The sequence below is a fragment of the Phyllobates terribilis genome, unplaced genomic scaffold (assembly GCF_046119375.1).
Source record: "Phyllobates terribilis strain yellow unplaced genomic scaffold, ASM4611937v1 Scaffold_1__5_contigs__length_1240528914, whole genome shotgun sequence".
Taxonomy (NCBI): domain Eukaryota; kingdom Metazoa; phylum Chordata; class Amphibia; order Anura; family Dendrobatidae; genus Phyllobates; species Phyllobates terribilis.
Window position 1 is genome coordinate 6,255,001 of NW_027362761.1, and position 22,629 is coordinate 6,277,629.

Here is a 22,629-nt window from a genome sequence, read left to right on the forward strand (position 1 = left end):
ACTTGTTTGGGCTAAAGAACACAAGGAATGGACATTAGACCAGTGGAAATCTGTGCTTTGGTCTGATGAGTCCAAATTTGAGATCTTTGGTTCCAACCACCTGGTTCCCACCGTGAAGCATGGAGGAGGAGGTGCAATGGTGCGGGGGTGCTTTGCTGGTGACACTGTTGGGGATTTATTCAAAATTGAAGGCATACTGAACCAGCATGGCTACCACAGCACCTTGCTACGGCATGCTATTCCATCCGGTTTGCGTTTAGTTGTAACCATCATTTATTTTCAACAGGACAATGACCCTAAACACACCTCCAGGCTGTGTAAGGGCTATTTGACCAAGAAAGAGAGTGATGTCGTGCTACGCCAGATGACCTGGCCTCCACAGTCACCAGACCTGAACCCAATCGAGATGGTTTGGGGTGAGCTGGCCCGCAGAGTGAAGGCAAAAGGGCCAACAAGTGCTAAGCATCTCTGGGAACTCCTTCAAGATTGTTGGAAGACCATTTCCGGTGACTACCTCTTGAAGCTCATCAAGAGAATGCCAAGAGTTTGCAAAGCAGTCATCAAAGCAAAAGGTTTCCTACTTTGAAGAACCTAGAATATAAGACATATTTTCAGTTGTTTCACACTTTTTTGTTAAGTATATAATTCCACATGTGTTAATTCATAGTTTTGATGCCTTCAATGTGAATGTACAATTTTCATAGTCATGAAAATACAGAAAAATCTTTAAATGAGGTGTGTCCAAGCTTTTGGTCTGTACTGTGTGTGTGTATATGTGTGTGTGTATGTATATATGTGTGTATATATATATATATATATATATATATATATATATATATATATATATATATATATATATATATATATATATATATATATATATATATATATATATATACACCTGCCTTGTAATGTCTTCACATCCTGTTCCGTCCATGTGTGTCTGAATCCCAGAATTCCAAGCGGCGGAAGTTTGCCGACCGCCATATTGGGACATCCAAGTGACGGGTGTCTCAATATGGAAACCGCTGATGGTACCATCCTCTTGCGCGGTACCACCAGCGGAACACCGTCGCGCGTGCACACACACTGTATACGCCGTACATACGTTTTGTCCTTGTGTGGATACAATGTGAATTAAAGCACCTTTGTCATAAATTTTTCCATGTTAATAAACTGTTACCTTTACTTACTTTGCTTTCATTTTAACACAGGGGGAGGGGTGAGTGCACATAGGAAAGAGGACACACGGGGGAAGCCAGTTCAAATGAGAGAACACATGAGGGAAGAAGACAGCACAGCGGTAGAGAAAGAGAGAGCAAACAAGGGGGAGAGCACATGGGGTGCACAGGTCAAAGAAGAGATCACATGAGAGGAGAAGACAGCAGATGGGGAGAGAGAAAGTGCACAGGGGGGAGGGAGACTGAGCACAAGGGGGAGACAGCTCAAACGGGACAGCACATGAGGGGAGAACACAGCACAGGAAGGAGAGAGACAGCAGACAAGGGGGATAGCACATGGGCTAGACAGGTAATAGAAGAGAGCACAGACGGGAGAAGTCAGCACATGGGGGAGAGAGCACAGGGGGGAGACAGCTCAAACGGGACAGCACATGAGGGGAGAACACAGCACAGGAAAGAGAGAGACAGCAGACAAGGGGGATAGCACATGGGGTAGACAGGTAATAGAAGAGAGCACAGACGGGAGAAGTCAGCACATGGGGGAGACAGCTCAAACGGGACAGCACATGAGGGAAGAACACAGCACAGGAAAGAGAGAGACGGCAGACAAGGGGGATAGCACATGGGGTAGACAGGTAATAGAAGAGAGCACAGACGGGAGAAGTCAGCACATGGGGGAAAGAGAGAGTGGATTGGTGGATGAGCACATGAGGGGTAGAGATTCTCAACGCTGCAAAGCCTGCCCCAATCATGACATCACCGCCCTCCCGATGCGATAGCATCGATCCTCCATCTAGTAAGCAATAAGTGTGACTCGCAGACAAAGGGGAAGGGAAACATCCCACCAGTGTAAAGCTCAATCCTATAAGATTAGGGAGCAGGTGTCTCCGAAATGTGCGTACAAACTTGGGAACGTGCTGCCTGCCAGTGCTCTACTGACGTGAGATAATTGGATGGTATGTGCTACGGCTTGCCTGGAAAAACTACCAGAATGTGATTAATTCAATTGCTATGTGATTTTCTACATGTGGTGGTTTAATCCTTGAGTTAAACATGCTGAGGTTACAATGGCAGAGGTGATACTGTCATAATTTTTAACATTTTTTATTCTCAGTCAAGGGACTTCTGCATTACATAGCAGCCATTCATATGAAAGATCACCCGTGTAATGCTAGGCCACATTGAGTCTGCAGAATGGGAGTTGCTAGTGCAGAGCTACCCTTCTTTCTGGCTCATAGAGTAGTAACCAAAGCAGGAGACCTCATTTTGTCCATATGTTTCAACAGGTTGTCTTCATAAGATAATTCCTTTAACATCATCACAAGTTAATTTTCTTTAAAGGGTCAGAATTGTGTTAACAAAAAACAACTCCCCTTCATGTACAATTTGTGCAAAATGATTGTATCATTGTCCCCATTGCTGAGACTGAGCAGAGAGCTGCAGCAGAGTGTAATGGCTATCCCTATGTATTCTGTGACCTTATTAAGATTACTAAATAATACGGCACATATCTCTTGAATCGTATCCATATTTCATAGAAGAAAATAAAAGATACTCTTGAACAGCGGGAATATAATAAGAGCACAAACTTGCCACTTTTTGACCTCCTTTTTAACAAATGCTAGGGATACTTTCTTCATACAGAGAATGGGTGTAATGCAATATGAGAATTGGTTTTCCTAAGCTTGCTTTTATACATCATAAAATGCAATATTTATTTTCTGGTAGGTAGACAAACTTGGACGTGGATATCAAGGCGATCCATCTTCTGCTCTCTTGGAACTCCTAGATCCAGAACAGAATTCAAACTTCTTGGATCACTATTTGGATGTACCTGTAGACTTGTCTAAGGTATGTATAGTGTTAATGTGCATTGTGTGGTGTTTGCTGTCATTCTTAGCATTTCTGTAGCAGTAATCCAGACAACTGACTTGAGAGGCCTCGTTTGTTTTTTCTATAGCTACTTCTGTATGTTGACTTAAGCTTCAGTTCACATATTAATCGGAGAGGAATGTTATAATATCCTATATAAAGGGAACCTGTCACTCCATTCATCTTGTCCAGAGCATAGAGTTAGAGCACGGCTTGCGTGATTGCAGCCAGGTATATTTTTCTCTGAAGCACTGGAGCTTTTCAGAGAAAACATAGTTTGAAGAGCTAGCCGACTAGAGACCATAGGAAAAGATGTAACTAGTCTGCCATCCCCGGCTGGCTTCTCTTAGACCCTTTCTAGTTGATAGGTCTCCTTCATGTGTGTAATAGGGAGAGACTTAACTCGTCTAGAGCGGAACGGGGAGAAGCTGGCCGAGGATCGCACCACATTAGTTACATCTCTCGTGTGGTTCCCAGACTGCTCTTCACACTATGATTTCTTTGAAAGCCTGGAGTGTTTTAGAGAAAAATATTTGTGGCTGTAATTGTGCAGCCAGGCTCTGATTCACACTGTTCTTGGTTTGGGCAGCATGAATTGAGTGACAGGATCCCTGTAACTTTTAACATTTGCATTGCTTCTAATATAAACACAAAATACATTCTGCTCCCGAAAAAAAATGTATAGTCACAGACATATATCACAGGGCAAGTAGTCACAGACATACACTACTCACAAAAAGTTAGGGATATTTGGCTTTCGGGTTAAATTTCTAGAAAACTTAAAAATTTCACGCTACAGTGATATTTTTTATCATGAAAGTAGGGCATTTAAGTAGAAGCATGCAATTGTGATTTTCTCTTCTCAAATAATTTATTGAAACAAAAGCCAAAAAACAGTGGTGGGTATTACCCCCCCACCTAAAGAAAAAGTCAATGTCTCAATAACTTGTCATGTTGCCTTGAGCTTGACAACAACGTCTCATACTGTTCACAAGTCGAGCTGTTGTATGCTGAGGCATGGCATCCCACTCTTTTTAAAGGGCGCCCCTCAGGTCTTTGAGGTTCTGGAGTACAGAGTTATGAGCCTCTACACGATGACTCAGCTGATCCCAAAGGTTTTCTATGGGATTCAGGTCTGGAGAAATTGCAGGCCACTCCTATTTGAGCTACCCCAGTCTTCAGCAGCCTTTCCCTAATGATGCGACCTCGATGAGCTGGAGCGTTGTCGTCCATAAAGATGACATTAGGCTTGTGTTGTTCGTGCAGAGGCACAATGACTGGATTAATGATGTTATTCAAGTAGCAGGAGTTTGTCACTGTAACATTCACAAAGTGTAGTGCTGTTCTGTACTGACTAAACACATCTGCCCACATTGTTAGCCCACCACCACCAAAAGCTCGTCTGGTGACAACAGTGGCTGATTCTTAGCTCTCTCCTTGACGTCGCCAACATCGTTGCCAGCCACCATTTCTGCTCCACTTAAATCGACTTTCATCAGTGAACTGATGCCCACTGGTCCCTCGTCCCAGCATAGATGCTCCCTGGCCCATGTGTCTGGTGGTGTGGTCAGGTACCCTTGCAGCTCGTCTAGCACGCAGACCACCCTGATATTAACGGTTTTGAATGGTCTGACGTGACACTTGGGTGCCTGTCACCTCCCTTAAATGTGCCTGGAGTTGTGTGGCATTCATCATCCGGTTCCTAAGGGCATTGTTCTCAATGAAGCTGTCATTAGTGTGCGATGTGGTCAAAGGCTGTCTGCTTCTCTGCCTTTATGTGACTCTTCCAGTCTCTCTGTATCTCTGTTATAACCTGTTGATGACACTCTTTGACACTCTAAGCTCACTGGCCCTTTCCGTCTGAGACCATCCTGTTGAAGCCTCGTAATGGTGAGGTACTGTTGCTCAATTGTTAGGTGTCTTCTTTCTCTCATGATGTCAAAATGTGAGCAGCATGATGTGGAGGACTGTGTAAACACCAATTTAAAATTGGACTCCAAAATTTAATGAGTGATTCATAGATCAAGCACCTGTTGTGAAGTTTGCCATCAAGCTCCTTGTTAGAGACCAGCAAATTGTTCAAAAAGTACTGAAACATTGAACAGCTGGGCATGTGCATTCAAAAGTTTAGAGACAGCAAGGCTGTGGAGTAGGTAAGCCAATCCTTCGACTCCTCAATTTCCCTGTCTCCTGACTCCACAGCACGGCCTCACTACTGAGCATGTACATAAAGTGAAGCACGAATTCATCTCAACTAAAAGCCTAGACCCTTAGATCAGAAATAGAAGAGACTTTTCAGAACTCTCCCAAATTCTTTATTATGAAAACATTTACAGCACATCCTGCACTGAACTACTGTACCCAATTTATTATTTATTTTAGGAGTTGGTCCATTTTATACTAACACCACCAAAAGGTTAGGGTGCATTTTAGGATCATCCTGAAATTTCACCTGAAAGCCAAATATCCCTAAGACATGCACAATCACGACATCAATTGTGTGTGGAGAACCAAGTTCCGTCCTCAGTTGGTGTAGTCCCAGTGGATTTTCTGTAAATGGTCATTGTATAACTCACTCGAAGGAGCCCAAAAGACTCTTAACATGTAGTTGTCATAGGGCCCCTATTACTATGCCTAATGTGCCTTATCCATGACCCTAACTAAATTAAACTTAAGGGCCTGTTCACACAAACCGACCAGTAGCACGATATGAAAGCCACTCCGGTAAATAAAATCAGCGGTCATTTAATAGCTTGTTTGTACAGGCAGACCAAAATAAACGATACACATTGATCTGTAGTAGATCGCTCAGTGCACATAGGCTGCCATTATTTTCAGCAGTAACAGTCCTTTCTACACAGGACGATGCCTCACCGAGAACAACATTTTTTTGCGCTGTGCGAAAGATGATTTTACCTGATGAATGAGTGTTCTGATCATTGATCTGTGATCGGCAGCCTGTTTACACTGCAAGATGATTGTGAAATGAGTGTTTTTAAGAAGGCTCATCCACGATTATCTTTTGAATGTAAATGCAGCTATAGCAGTGTAGTTCTAATAATATGAATCCCAATGCATTTCTGTTGATGTTTGCCTAACTTGATCAGTGTGATTAATTTCAAATTAGGACAAGTATAACTAAAATAACTGCTGGTGTGCTAGCCAGCCATGTTGATTAAACCAGTTTAACTCTGCCGCTTGCCTTTTAGACCCTATTTATGGCAGAGCCTAACAGGCCATCATATCCTCAGACAATTACTTGGGCTAGTGTTGCCATGGCAACACATCAGGACCCCACCGTTGAGAGATGCCGAGGATGTTAAAGATGATGCCCCTTTTTTCTGTTTACCATCTAGGTGCTGCTGTTGTGATTGACTGCAGCATCTAGGCTGTTAAACGCCACGATAGGTGCTATAGCATTTTCGGCCAATGGGAGGCGGCACCCTTTACATATTTTTCACTGCCATAATTAAGCAGCGCTGAGGAATAAAGCTCCTTAATAACCACTGTAAATAGGCTCATCTACAAACTAGAATTTATATATACTAGCTATTGAACCTGTTCTACGCCCGGGTGTTGAGCATTTATATTGGTATGTGCTGCTGCCATCCTGCGCCCCCATGCTGTCATGTGCTGCTGCCATCCTGCGCCCCCATGCTGTCATGTGCTGCTGCCATCCTGCGCCCCCATGCTGTCATGTGCTGCTGCCATCCTGCGCCCCCATGCTGTCATGTGCTGCTGCCATCCTGCGCCCCCATGCTGTCATGTGCTGCTGCCATCCTGCGCCCCCATGCTGTCATGTGCTGCTGCCATCCTGCGCCCCCATCCTGTCATGTGCTGCTGCCATCCTGCGCCCCCATCCTGTCATGTGCTGCTGCCATCCTGCGCCCCCATCCTGTCATGTGCTGCTGCCATCCTGCGCCCCCATCCTGTCATGTGCTGCTGCCATCCTGCGCCCCCATGCTGTCATGTGCTGCTGCCATCCTGCGCCCCCATGCTGTCATGTGCTGCTGCCATCCTGCGCCCCCATCCTGTCATGTGCTGCTGCCATCCTGCGCCCCCATCCTGTCATGTGCTGCTGCCATCCTGCGCCCCCATCCTGTCATGTGCTGCTGCCATCCTGCGCCCCCATCCTGTCATGTGCTGCTGCCATCCTGCGCCCCCATCCTGTCATGTGCTGCTGCCATCCTGCGCCCCCATGCTGTCATGTGCTGCTGCCATCCTGCGCCCCCATGCTGTCATGTGCTGCTGCCATCCTGCGCCCCCATGCTGTCATGTGCTGCTGCCATCCTGCGCCCCCATGCTGTCATGTGCTGCTGCCATCCTGCGCCCCCATGCTGTCATGTGCTGCTGCCATCCTGCGCCCCCATGCTGTCATGTGCTGCTGCCATCCTGCGCCCCCATGCTGTCATGTGCTGCTGCCATCCTGCGCCCCCATGCTGTCATGTGCTGCTGCCATCCTGCGCCCCCATGCTGTCATGTGCTGCTGCCATCCTGCGCCCCCATGCTGTCATGTGCTGCTGCCATCCTGCGCCCCCATGCTGTCATGTGCTGCTGCCATCCTGCGCCCCCATGCTGTCATGTGCTGCTGCCATCCTGCGCCCCCATGCTGTCATGTGCTGCTGCCATCCTGCGCCCCCATGCTGTCATGTGCTGCTGCCATCCTGCGCCCCCATGCTGTCATGTGCTGCTGCCATCCTGCGCCCCCATGCTGTCATGTGCTGCTGCCATCCTGCGCCCCCATGCTGTCATGTGCTGCTGCCATCCTGCGCCCCCATGCTGTCATGTGCTGCTGCCATCCTGCGCCCCCATGCTGTCATGTGCTGCTGCCATCCTGCGCCCCCATGCTGCTGCCATCCTGCGCCCCCATGCTGCTGCCATCCTGCGCCCCCATGCTGCTGCCATCCTGCGCCCCCATGCTGCTGCCATCCTGCGCCCCCATGCTGCTGCCATCCTGCGCCCCCATGCTGCTGCCATCCTGCGCCCCCATGCTGCTGCCATCCTGCGCCCCCATGCTGCTGCCATCCTGCGCCCCCATGCTGCTGCCATCCTGCGCCCCCATGCTGCTGCCATCCTGCGCCCCCATGCTGCTGCCATCCTGCGCCCCCATGCTGCTGCCATCCTGCGCCCCCATGCTGCTGCCATCCTGCGCCCCCATGCTGCTGCCATCCTGCGCCCCCATGCTGCTGCCATCCTGCGCCCCCATGCTGCTGCCATCCTGCGCCCCCATGCTGCTATGTGCTGCTGCCATCCTGCGCCCCCATGCTGCTATGTGCTGCTGCCATCCTGCGCCCCCATGCTGTCATGTGCTGCTGCCATCCTGCGCCCCCATGCTGTCATGTGCTGCTGCCATCCTGCGCCCCCATGCTGTCATGTGCTGCTGCCATCCTGCGCCCCCATGCTGTCATGTGCTGCTGCCATCCTGCGCCCCCATGCTGTCATGTGCTGCTGCCATCCTGCGCCCCCATGCTGTCATGTGCTGCTGCCATCCTGCGCCCCCATGCTGTCATGTGCTGCTGCCATCCTGCGCCCCCATGCTGTCATGTGCTGCTGCCATCCTGCGCCCCCATGCTGTCATGTGCTGCTGCCATCCTGCGCCCCCATGCTGTCATGTGCTGCTGCCATCCTGCGCCCCCATGCTGTCATGTGCTGCTGCCATCCTGCGCCCCCATGCTGTCATGTGCTGCCCCCATCCTGCACCCCCGTCCTGTCATGTGCTGCCCTCATTCTGTCATGTGCTGCCCCCATCCTGCGCCCCCGTCCTGTCATGTGCTGCCCTCATTCTGTCATGTGCTGCCCCCATCCTGCGCCCCCATCCTGGTATGTGCTGCCCTCATTCTGTCATGTGCTGCCCCCATCCTGCGCCCTCATCCGGTCATGTGCTGTTCCCATAAAATAGTGCCTGAGTCAACGTGTGCGTATCTCACAGTATCTGGCGCCATTTACTTGAAGAAACTGTGTCTGGGAATTTGCACAGACAGTGTCTTCACTAAAATGGCATCGTAGTGCAGTATGCACACGCTCTGACTCGGGCACCACACTGCACAGGCGCCACCCATTTTGGCTTCGAACAGAAAGGCACATTCATTGTTATATATAACATTTTAAATTTTATTAAAGACTTCTCTGTAAAAAAAAACAATTTTGGTGTAAACTCTGTGGTCTTTCTTTAAGTTGCCTTGTTGATCAGTAGCGAAAACTTTGACTTTGACTTGTTGGAAGGATTTTGTCCTTGAAAATGTGACATAAAGTCGGCCATGGCTGAAGATGGCAAATATATGCCAACTGAATCCAGTGTTTGCCCTTGACTTTTGTTGATGGTCATAGCATAAGGAAGTCTTAAGGGAAACTGTTTTCGTTTTAAAGTAAAAGGAAGATCAGGATCGCTTGGTGCCAGAATAACTCTGGGAATGAATACCCTTGTACCTTTAAATGATCCGGTGAGGATTTCACAGTCAATGACTTTTAACATCATTTGCTTCACAACCATTCTGGTGCCATTGCAAAGACCTCTTGTTGAGGTAAGGTTTCTTAATAGCATGACTACTGCTCCAACATTCAAATGTAATCTATGAGGAGGCATACCACCAGGCGTTAAACTGTTTAAGAACTCCATCGGATAGTTTGCTGCTTCCTCAGCATTTGCAGTATCTTGCTGAATGGAATCAATACTGGTGTAGCATTTCAATTCAGACTGAATTCGTCTAAGAACATTTTCATTCAGTTCATGTGAATGTTGGTTTTTTGGAGTTAGGATTGCACGGTTTGCAATGCTTTCATCTTCTGGTTGTATGACTTGAGGAAAGACCGCATCAACAATACATCCATTTTCAATGCAGACAGAAGGAAAATTCTCACGCTGAAGTGCTGAGTGCAGGAGAATTTTCCCACGCTGTCAGTGACGTACATGAGGTGAGCTGAGTTCATTGGACATGACCTCGGCTCATCTGGATGCCGTCACAGCGAGACACTGAGGAGCGCAAGCATGCCTGCGCTTCTCAGTGTCTGCGGGATGACAGGCTGGATGGCAGCGTTCTGCTGCGGTCCAGCCTGTCATCTCGATGTAGCAGAGCTGAAGCTGTCCTGGGAACCATGGAAAGGTAAGGATGAGGTTGCTTTATTATTTTACTTTTATTGCAGGAGATCGTTGGCTTCAGCTGGAATGGGCGTGACTGTAAGTATGGTTTAATTTAGAACAATAAAGAATTGTCTTTATTTCAATTAAAGGACTTTTTTCTGGGTGTTTGTGTTTTTTTTAAATACTTTACTAGAAATTCATGGTGGTCATGTCTAATATTGGCGTGACCCCATGAATTTCGGGCTTAGGGCCAGCTGATAATGCCAAGCTGGCCTTAACCCCTTTATTACCCAGTGAGCCACCGCACCAGGGCCCTGGATGAGTTGGGTACAGCGCCAGAAGATGGCGCTTCTATGAACGCGCCATTTTCCGGGGCGGCTGCGGACTGCAATTTGCAGCGGGTGGGGCCCCAACCACCAGCTGCCTATTTGTACCTAGCCGGACACAACAATATAGGGAAGCCCTTTTTTTCTTAATTATTCCATGAATTTCATGAAATAATTAAAAAAAAAAATACGTGGGGCTTCGCCCTATTTTTGTGTCCAGCCAGGTACAACAAGGCAGCTGGGGGATGGAATCTGCAGCGCAGGGAGGCCCAAGCTTTCTGCCCCCCGCTGAAAATTGCAGTCCGCAGCCGCCCCGGAAAATGGCGCGTTCATAGAAGCTGGATGCTGTACCTGGCTGGCATACAAAAATATGGCGAAGCCCACGTCAAAAGTTTTGGGAAAAATTAATTAAAAAATAAATAATAATTTAGGGACTGCATCTTTATTAACTCCTCAAATGTCATTTAGTGTTAAAATAATGGATTTATTTAAAAAAAAAATAGCGTGGGATCCCCCATAATTTTAGTCTCTAGCGGAGGTTAAGCAGACGGCTGGGGCAGATGTTTGAAGCCTGGGAAGGGGGTAAAACCCACGGAGCTTCCCAGGCTACTAATATCAGCCCCCAGCTGAATACCTAGCCTTTACTAGCTATTAAAATGGGGGACCCCCCCCAAAAAAATGACGTGGGGTCCCCCCTATTTTAATAGCTAGCAAAGGCTAGGCAGACAGCTGGGGGCTGATATTAATAGCCCAGGAAGGGTGCCATGAATATTGGCCCCCTCCCAGGCTAGAAACACCAGTCGTCAGCCGCCCCAGAAATGGCGCATCCATAGGATGCGCCAACTCTGGCACTTAGCCTCGCTCTTCCACGCTGCCCTGGTGCGGTGGCAGGGGGTAATAGTGGTGGGGTTCATGTCAGCGCCAGCTGCCATGAAGCCCAGGTTAGTAATGATGGGCGTCTATAAGACACCCCCATTACTAACCTACAAAGTGTTAAAAAGAAAAAACACACACTACACCCAGAAAAAAATAATTTATTTGAAATAAAACACACAATTTTATTTAATTCTTAGTTTACTAAAAATAATAGTTACCTGTCCACGTTCCTGCGCTGATCTCCCATGCACAGCTGTCACATCTGGAGATGGTGACAGCTGTGCATGGCTGCTGTAAGCTCACGCTGCCGGGAACACGTCCGCTCCCGGCAGCGGGAGCCACTGACTGAGGTCACCGGAGTGCATTCAGGCAGCGCAGCTCCGGAGACCTCTTTTACGGCACTGCTGTACCGTGGGAATTTCTCACGATACAGCAGGGCCGTAAAGGAGCTAACCGGAGCAGCGCTGCCTGAACTCCGGTGAACCCTTACGGCCCCGTCATTCTAGCGGCGGCAGCGGTTCAGAGCGGTCACATTCTATGTGGCTGCTCTGAACTGGAGATCTTTGTGGGACACTCGTGGACTGCTACGGAGGGGTAAGGATAAGGTTGTGGTTTATTATTTTATATTTTATTACAGGAGATCGATGGCTTCGGGGAATTAGGTGTCTTGGTGAGTATAGGTGTAGTTTTTTATTTTTTACTTTATTTTAGGTGGCGATCGGCGGGGACAGGTAATGTATGAACTAATTTCTTTTAGGTAACCATTGGCCACCAATGACATGTATTTAACATTTATTGGGGACACAGTAGGGCAATTTAAATAGCAGGATCAGTCTGATGGGAACTACTGCTCCCATCGAGCTGATCCTGCTGGCAGGAGTGGACGGGGGACAGACATAGGCCGATGGGAGTAGTAGTGTCACATCGGCCTAGGTCTGCCTGCACGCACACACACCGCACACACACCCCGCACACACACACCCCCCGCACACACACACCCCGCACACACACACCCCGCGCACACACACACCCCGCACACACACACCCCGCACACACACCCCGCACAAACATCGCGCACACACCCCGCACACACACCCCGCACACACACTAATCATGACGGGTCTGGGAGGTGAGGCTGACCTGTGCAGCCGTGGGAAAGTTCATGTGAGTTCATGCAATGCAGTCAAGCATGAACTCACATGAACCCTCTGAGGGCACCGCGGCGACTTCAAATGAACAGCTGATCGGCATCACCTGATACCTCAGCTGTTCATTTGAAATAACCGGCGGGAAAGCGCAGCACAGAACGGGAAAGCCGGCGGTGAAGTCTTTTCACTGCCGGCTTCCCCGCCCGGGTCCTTCACTCCCCGCTCCTTGGAGCTGCGCTCCCCGCCCGGTCCTAACTTACGATCGGGATGGGAGGTGGCGAGGGGAGCGGAGGATCGGGGTGGGAGGCTGCGGGGAAGCAGTATGGGGCTGTGTGATTGTTTAAAAGCCGGCGGCTTTATACCGCGCGCCGGCTTTTAAACAATCAGGAGAATTCTCCCCGGCTGGGATGGCATTCTGATGACAGGCTGGATCGCGCTGCCATCCAACTTGTCATCCTTCACAGACACTGCAGAGCGCAGGCATTATGGGAACTTCCGATTCCGGTATCCGATATTGTAAAAGTATCGGAATTAAGTATCGGAATTCCGATACCGCGAATATCGGCCGATACCCGATATTACAGTATCGGAATGCTCAACACTAGCCTCCAACATTGAGAAGGAGAATTTGGAGAAAGTATTTTTCTCTAATGGACTAACGTTAAACATTCTGCCAATTGTGGTTTTATGACATTTGCTACATGGTTTCCATTTAACATGTTTCAGCAGCAGAAGGGAAGGAAGGGAGACACAGATCCATTACTAGTGGGTAGGCGGAGCCCCACAGGATAGTTCACCTCAGATTAGAAAAAGTGACGACCGGCCCCTCCAGTTTAAGCTCCTCCTACTCCATGTCCTTCAGTTTTAAATTTGAGGTCGCAGAGGATAGTCGCTGCCTTTGCAGCTCCTCTGAAGAATTTTTTATTTTACATTCCCGGAGACCTGGACCCCCCGTGGTCTAGAGGTCTCAGGGGGTCTCGGCGCTGCTGGGACCCCTGACCCTCCCCTGGCAGATCTGCGTACTCCCTAAGGAGGTTCCCGCAGAAGCCTGCCGGCCCCGGGGGATACAGGGCGCTTCCTGGCGGAGACGCACACCGCCTCTGGGGGTCCCTGCGCGCTCCGCCGTGGGGGGGAGCAAAGGGCCACGGCGCCACACATCCCTGGGGGTCCCTGTGGCGCTCAGCTGGGTAAGTGCTCCAAGGTTTGAGTGCTTTCGCGGCTGCGACGGCAGCCGCTGTTACTGTTTCAAATGGTGACTACTGTTTTGTCCTTGCAGGATATCACCGCTGCAGGCGTTTGTGGTGTTCTCTGTGGCAGGGGAGCAGGGACGGAGGAGCGCGGGCTCCGTTAGTATGCGGCGGCGGGGGGCGTGGCTTCGCGCCTCTCTGCTGCCTGTCATCATAGCCTCAGTCAGGAAGCGCCAGGAAAGCGCGCGCTGGAGCTGACGCAGCCCCTTCTTCTTCCGGGTCCTTCTGCCGGCGTCCATTACCTCGTGCAACCTCCTGCTCCCTGCTCTCTACACCAGACACCGGGAAGAGCAGTCACCGCGGCCAGCTGGTGAGTCACTTCTGCCTGTTAAGGCAGAAGATTCCTTTTTCTCACTATTGCAGCGCAGAGCACCTTACTGCTGGCCTGTTAAGGCAGGCAGGGTGTGCTATGTCCAGCGCTGCTACCTCCCGGCTGAGGAGGCTCTGGGACTCGCACTCCTCTGTCCTTTTAAGGCAAAGGTGTATTGCGTGGTCAGCAGCATTAACCCCTTCTGAAGGGGTCTGGCCTCTTCAGGGCAGTTAACCCTTTCTGGATGTGCATGCTTCTGGGATCAGAGGGTGCATCACCCTAGTCTGTTAGGTTAACTTTTGCTCTGCAGGCAGCTGGGGTAGCTCTTCTCCCTCTAAGGAAGAGCTTTAACCCTTCAGTGCTTGGGTTTTGTTTTTTTTTGTGTAGGAACAGGCTGTGGTAGCGGAATCACACATCCTCGGTTACTGTACCCATTGTAAGGGGTTTTTACCGCCTTATCCGTGACGCTCGCAACTGTGTGGGGGCATGTCGGATCAGGGACCAGGGAGCGCGGATCTCTCTCCCGGTCCGCTTCAGGTTTGGTCACGCGTATCTGATACGCCGGGGTCTTCGACGGCGTCAGGTTCGACACTGGTCGGGGGTCTCAGTGATGTTAAAGTGGAGGCGCTCACTCGCTCCATTGACAGTCTGTCTGACCTCCTAGGTCATTGGGTATCAGCTAAGTCCCAACCGACATCACGAGGCAAGAAGCGCCACAGGCCTGTAGTGGCGCGGCCTCCTCCGCGCAGTGCGTCGGAGGCTTCGGAATCACCGACAGACTCTGCTGGTGACGTCTCCGATTCTGATGAAGAGGATCGGCAGGGGCGCTCTGCTTCGCTTTCGGGCCGCGTGGAGCTATGCGGGAAGCGTTACAGCTGTCTGAAGAGGTGACGAGGCGCCCTGGCAAGTCGGCCCGGCTGTATCAGGAGTCACGTCGGGCTCGTTCGACGCTGCCGGCGCACGATGAACTTAACGAGGCGGTGGAGAAGGAACGCCTGTGTCCGGATAAACGCTTCCAGGGGATGCGGTTTTTTGATGCCCTGTATCCCTGCTCCACGGAGACGATCGCTAATTGGGTCCCCTCTCCTGAAGTGGACGTGCCATTGTCTCAGCTGAGCAAATCCTCTTTGCTTCCTGTTAAAGGGAAGGCGAGTCTACATGACCCGCTGGACAGAAGGACGGAGTTAGCGGCGAAGTCCATCTACGAGGCCGCGGGTCATGGATTCCGAGCGGCCTTGGGGGCCATGTGGGCTGGTGAGGCTTCTCTGCGGTGGTTGGATCAGCTGCGGACGGCGTGGCAAGATGGGTCTCCGCTGTCTGAGGTGGAAAGGCCCTTCCAGCTGTTGGAAGAGGCGGCCCGATATGGCAGGGACGCAGTGCTGGATACGACTTCGGTTCTGTCCAGGGCTCAATCCTCTGCCGTCACAGTCAGGAGAGCACTGTGGCTTAAACAGTGGACTGGAGACGCAGTATCCAAGCAAGGTTTGTTGAGTCTGGCGTACAAGGGCGGTCAGCTTTTTGGCTCGGACCTCACGGAGCTGATTGCCAAGGCCAAGGATTCGGCTTTGCCGCAGCGGAAAGCAGCGGCTTCTACTTCTGGCAAGTCAAGTGCCGGTAGTGGTCGCCGGTCCTTTCGGCCCAGGGGACGGTTCGGTCAGCCCTCTTGGAGATCGGGTCGTCCCTCGTCTTCCGGGAAAAAAGACCACCCAGAAATCCCGTACTCCCTGGAAACATTTCCGTCAGGACAAACGGGAGGTTGACAAAAAGCCCGCTAAGGCGGACTGACGCCAGGAACCCTCTTGAGGGCTCTCGGGTGGGAGGTCGTCTGCTACAATTCGGGTCGATTTGGGCGTCCCACGTATCGGACGCCTGGGTGACGCGGGTTATGTCGGCGGGCTATTTCATAGAGTTTCATTCTCGACCCCCGGACAGGTTTCGTCAGTCACGCATCCCGTCCGAGCCCAAGCTGGCTGCCGCACTGCTGCGGGAGGTCGACACTCTTCTGCAGCAGGGTGTGGTGGTTCCGGTTCCACCGGAGGACCGGGGAAGGGGGTTTTACTCCAACCTTTTTGTGGTCCCCAAAAAAGAGGACATGTTTCACCCCATTCTGGACCTCAAAGAATTGAATGTTCATGTCCGGACCCGGAAATTCCGTATGGAGTCTCTTCGCTCTGTCGTCGCGGCCCTGTCGCAGTACGATTTCTTGGTGTCGATTGCCATCCGCGACGCCTATTTGGAAGCGGTACCGTTTGCACAATTTCATTCCCGGGGTCTCCAAGATCTTATTCTGACCCGTTAGGATCGATCGCCGGCTTCACTAGATCGCTGTGTCGGTATCTCCGGCAGGGTGCGAGAGTCTCTTGGATGGTGGTTACGTCCGGAGGCTTTATCCCTGGGGAAATCTTTCCTCCTCCCACGGTGGTCGGTCATTACCACCGATGGGGGGGGGGGGGGTTTGGAACGATCTCTGGGTTCAGGGGGTTTTGTCGTCAGAGGAGTCGTCTCTGCCGATCAACATCCTGGATTTGAGAGCGATATTTCTCTGCCTCCGACATTGGACGGTCCCTTTTGAGCGGTCTGCCGGTCCGGATTCAGACGGACAATGCGACAGCTGTTGCGTATATCAACCATCAGGGCGGGACGAGGAGTTCCAGACTCATGATGGAGGTCTCTTGGATCCTGGTATTGTCCGAGTCCAGGGTTACAGTCATCTCCGCGATTCACATCCCAGGAGTGCTGAATATCTCGGCGGACTTTCTCAGTCGCGAGCAGGTGGATCCCGGAGAATGGAGTCTTCATCTGGAAGTTTTTGCACTGCTGTGCTCCCGTTGGGGGACTCCCCAAGTGGACTTGATGGCATCCAGGCTGAACGCCAGGATTCCGACGTTCATGTCCAGGTACAGGGACCCGGAGGCTGTGGCGGTAGATTCTCTAGTGGCCCCGTGGGACCAGTTCGAGCTGATCTACGTGTTTCCACCGGTATCCTTACTTCCTCTGGTGATCCGGCGGATCAAACTCGAACGAATTTCGGCAATTTTGGTGGCGCCGGATTAGCCGCGGAGGGCGTGGTATTCAGCGCTGGTGTCTCTACTGGCGGCGCCTCCGTTTCCACTGCCTCTTCGCCCGGACCTGTTAACCCAAGGGCCCATTCGCCATCTGGACCTGAAGTCGCTTCGTTTGACGGCGTGGCTCTTGAGACCGAGGTCTTGACCCGTCGTGGGTTTTCGGCCGAGGTCATTGCCACCTTGAGGGCGGCCAGAGGTCCAGCTAAGACTAGGATTTATCACAGAACTTGGGAGGCCTTCTTTTCATGGTGTTCTGGATCGTCAAGGAACCCGAGGGTTTTTTCCATTCCCAACTTCTTGGCTTTTCTGCAATGTGGTTTGGCCAAGGGTCTGGCGGTTGGTACCTTGCGGGGTCAGGTATCTGCACTATCCGTGCTTTTTCGAAAGGCTATTGCCTCGCGCAGGGATGTGCGTTCGTTTTTTCGCGGGGTTGCACGTCCGTTTCCGCCTCGGAGGGCGTTTGTGGCTCCTTGGCGGCTCAATCTAGTCTTGGAGGCTCTTTAGCATGGGCCGTTTGAGCCTATGGATTCAGCTACGCTTTACTTGCTTTCTTGGAAGGTGGCCTTCCTGGTGGCGGTCACCTCTTTGAGAAGGGTTTCTGAGTTGGCGGCACTGTCTTGCTCGCCCCCTTTTCCGCACCATAAACGCTTGTGAAACGCTAGGTAATCTGCACCCCATGGTCCCCAAGGGGATTCCGCATGTTCTATGCACATGCTGCGGATTTTGTAAACAATTTTGTAAATTCTTTCTTTTTTCCAGGCTTTGTATTCCGGGGCCATAAATGCCAATATGTGTCCATGAGGGAGCCCTCTTTTTTGGAAATCAATTAGACACCACACCATTAACACGTCCAAATCTGTGGTATGTGGTTAAGTCTCCAAGTAGATATTTTAGTTTCATGTTAAATACTCGTGCTACTAAATCGAGCCTGTCGCATGGTTGCTGATTTCTCTCCATTTTGGATTGCACGTTACTGTTACAAATAGGTCTGGTTTGCCATATTTCCTGACCATTGCCATGACATCTTGGTAGTTTTGTGCCATATTTCTTGGATTTCCTTGGAAAGTTGATGGCAATATGACTTATTTTTTTTCCAGGTAGGATATTTATGTCCATGAAATGGTGGTTGGTCACGAATTGGTGAAGGACGTCATATTCTTCAGCTCTTACAGTACTTTGATTTGTGCGCACCCAATTCAAACGGTTTGCCTCAGTTTTGCAATAGGCATCAACCCATAAATTGGTGTGTCAGCTTTCCTGCATTAAGGAACTGGTTAAAAGTACCATCACGAATGGCAAAGTGGTATGAATACCATTGAAGTTGAGTCACATTTCCTCAACCAACTGTTTTTTTTAGTTCTGTAGTCCACCCAGAGTCCCCATAAGGGAAAAGCAAAGGGTAGCACATTGGGTCACAGAGTCTACTCAGAATAGATATATTTAGTAAAATCCCACTTTTTGGATGAATTGTAATGTCATGGTTTTATGGGGGTGCACCATCTGTGCTGTGGAAAATGGCAGCAATTTCCCCTCTGGCAGTTGGAGCATTAATTCTGCCGGGGTGCATAGTATTCAGTTTTTCTCTCACGAAAGTCATGCTGTAATCAATTGGCATTCTGTTTTCCAGATTTGCTTTTAGCATTTTTTCTTGTTCAAATTGCAACATATTTTTGTATTCTCTGGAGAAAGGATTGATATGTTCGAGAATTATTTGTAGATTTTCCATAACATTACGAATGCATCCACCGTTGGCTGGATTGTGCATTCTTTCATTCATGGCTTGAGCCGAATCCAGAATATATAACTGGGCGTATGTTGGTGATTCACCTTGGTTGGGGTGCAACGCAGATGTTAAGTGGTAAATTTGCCCATGGATTCTGTAACAGAAAGGACCTGATCGCCTGTTAATTGATTGGTCAATTTGTGCTCCCATTGATGCAAAATCGTTTGCACTATTGTATAATCTTATGTTTTCCATAAAATTCTTGGAGTTTGGTTCCGATCTCTTCATGCAATTAGTAATATAGGGATGCATTCGTACTTCTTCCAATATGATGGTTCCATTATGAAACAACTAGTTTGTTGTAATTTCATTTTGGAAATGGTTGGCATTACAAAATGAGCATTTGTTGTTCATTGGGCCAAGATACCATGCCTCAATGTCGTCTTCATTGACGTTTTCAGCAAGCAAAGCAGTGTTGCGAAATCTTAATTTCTTTCCCGAGCGGGCAAACTTGTGGTCTGTATTGTGTGTGCGTGTATATGTGTGTGTGTGTATAATATATATATATATATATATATATATATATATATATATATATATATATATATATATATATACAGGACAGACCAAAAGTTTGGACACACCTCATTTAAAGATTTTTCTGTATTTTCATAACTATGAAAATTGTACATTCACACTGAAGGCATCAAAACTATGAATTAACACATGTGGAATTATATACTTAACAAAAAAGTGTGAAACAACTGAAAATATGTCTTATATTCTAGGTTCTTCAAAGTAGCCATCTTTTGCTTTGATGACTGCTTTGCACACTCTTGGCATTCTCTTGATGAGCTTCAAGAGGTAGTCACCGGAAATGGTCTTCCAACAATTTTGAAGGAGTTCCCAGAGATGCTTAGCACTTGTTGGCCCTTTTGCCTTCACTCTGCGGTCCTGCTCACCCCAAACCATGTCGATTGGGTTCAGGTCTGGTGACTATGGAGGCCAGGTCATCTGGCGTAGCACCCCATCACTCTCCTTCTTGGTCAAATAGCCCTTACACAGCCTGGAGGTGTGTTTAGGTCATTGTCCCGTTGAAAAATAAATGATGGTCCAACTAAGCGCAAACCGAATGGAATAGCATGCCGCTGCAAGATGCTGTGGTAGTCCTGCTGGTTCAGTATGCCTTCAATTTTGAATAAATCCCCAACAGTGTCACCAGCAAAGCACCCCCACACCATCACACCTCCTCCTCCATGCTTCACGGTGGGAACCAGGCATGTAGAGTCCATCCGTTCACCTTTTCTACGTCGCACAAAGACACGGTGGTTGTAACCAAAGATCTCCAATTTGGACTCATCAGATCAAAGCACAGATTTCCACTGGTCTAATGTCCATTCCTTGTGTTCTTTAGCCCAAACAAGTCTCTTCTGCTTGTTGCCTGTCCTTAGCAGTGGTTTCCTAGCAGCTATTTTACCATGAAGGCCTGCTGCACAATGTCTCCTCTTAACAGTTATTGAAGAGATGTGTCTGCTGCTAGAACTCTGTGTGGCATTGACCTGGTCTCTAATCTGAGCTGCTGTTAACCTGCGATTTCTGAGGCTGGTGACTCTGATAAACTTATCCTCAGAAGCAGAGGTGACTCTTGGTCTTCCTTTCCTGGGGCAGTCCTCATGTGAGCCAGTTTCTTTGTAGCGCTTGATGGTTTTTGCAACTGCACTTGGGGACACTTTCAAAGTTTTACCAATTTTTCACACTGACTGACCTTCATTTCTTAATGATCGACACTCGTTTTTCTTTACTTGGCTGCTTTTTTCTTGCCATAATACATATTTTAACAGTCTATTCAGTAGGACTATCAGCTGTGTATCCACCAGACTTCTGCACAACACAACTGATGGTCCCAACCCCATTTATAAGGCAAGAATTCCCACTTATTAAACCTGACAGGGCACACCTGTGAAGTGAAAACCATTTCCGGTGACTACCTCTTGAAGCTCATCAAGAGAATGCTACTGTACTGTACTTGGAGTTACATTCTGTTGCTTAAGCGTGCTGGGTCACGCGTGCAATAGATTTGAAGAGCAATAGTTAAAAGTGCAGTTATACATGGCAGTTGGACAGGGCAGGAGACAGCTAAGCTGCATAAGATTTTCATACAAACATGCTTCTCGGTCAGTCATACTGCATTATGCATTAGTCTTATCAATCTGCTTTTTATTTGTTTTCACTTCTGCTTTCTCACAACTCACCCGCCCTTTAACACATTCTGTTCACTCACTCTATATCAGCCCCTCCCTTATCCCCTCTCCCATGTATAACTTTGGGGCTCTACTGACATTCCTCACCCACTGCAAACATCCTCTACCTCCATGCAGCACTCAAAACGTTCATACAAATCATTGCACCATCTGCTCTATCTCTTCTTTCTCCTTTTACTAGTCGCAGGCGACATCTCCCCCAACCCTAGGCCCCCCTCCACTAGCATACATTACTCTCCTCCAGCTGCATATAGAAATCCTGCTAATCTTATTAACGTTCAGTGCATGCCCTTTCCTATCGATTTCCATTGTGCTCTCTGTAACGCATAGTCTCTGTGTAACAAACTAACTTACATCCATGATTTTTTCCTCTCTAATTCCCTTAACCTTTTGGCTATCACTGAAACCTGGATTCAGCAGCCAGACACCACCGCTGCTGCTGCTCTCTCATTTGGTGGGTTGAAATTTTCACATACCGCCAGACCTGGCAACAGACAGGGTGGAGGTGTTGGTCTGCTCCTTTCCTCACAATGTGCTTTCCAGGTCATCCCCCCCAGTTCCCTCACTTATGTTTCCTTCCTTTGAAGTCCACACCATCAGACTCTTTAAACCCTTCTCCCTGCGAGTGGCGGTTGTGTATCGCCCTCCAGGCTCCTCCCACCAGTTCCTGGATTACTTTGCCACCTGGCTTCCTCACTTTCTATCCTGTGACATCCCCACCCTCATCATGGGCGACTTTAACATCCCCATTGATGATCCCCTCTCCCAATCTGCCTCTCATCTACTTTCTCTAACCTCTTCATTCCGTCTCTCACAGTTTACTAATTCTCCTACCCATGAAGACGGGAATACTCTGGACCTGTTTTTTTCCAGTCTCTGCTCGCTGGATGACTTTACCAACTCCCCTCTCCCGCTCTCGGACCACAACCTTCTTTCGTTCTCTGTTAAGAATTGTCTCCTCACCCGGGACACCCCCACTTACCACACTTATAGGAATACACGTACCATTAATACCCAGCTGCTAATGGACAATCTCCACACATCTTTAGCCCCCATCTCCTCCTTCTCCTGTCCAGACTTAGCATTGTCACTCTACAATAATACACTGAAGAGTGCCCTAGATGAAGCAGATCCTTCTACTCGCAGAAAGACCCGACACAGACAACGGCAGCCCTGGCACACGATGCAAACACGTTTTCTTCAACGTTGCTTAAGGTGTGCTGAGAAAATCTCTTTTAGCAGAGGACTTCATCCACTATAAATTCATGCTCAAAACCTATAACTCTGCCCTTAATCTGGCCAAACAATCCTACTTCCCCACCCTCATCACTTCAACGTCCAACAATCCAAAACGACTTTTCCAAACCTTAAACTCCCTCCTGAAACCTAAAGCACAGGCCCCCACCACCAACCTCAGCGGGGAGGATCTGGCCACTTATTTCTTTGAAAAAATCAACCACATCCATCAGGACATCTCAGCCCAATCTCCTCAGTGCCTGGATCCCCTTCCCTGCCGCACTTCTAGCTCACTAGCCAACTTTG

At 49.2% G+C, this 22,629-nt stretch overlaps 1 protein-coding gene across 1 annotated transcript in view; it reads left to right on the top strand.

Annotated features, from left to right (window-relative positions):
- Nucleotides 1-22,629, top strand: part of LONP1 (lon peptidase 1, mitochondrial) — a 213,826-nt gene that overhangs the window by 128,735 nt on the left and 62,462 nt on the right. The window contains exon 12 of the mRNA XM_073653197.1: nucleotides 2,910-3,032. Within this exon, the coding sequence (XP_073509298.1) occupies nucleotides 2,910-3,032 (123 nt within the window). The remainder of the gene's footprint in view (nucleotides 1-2,909; nucleotides 3,033-22,629) is intronic.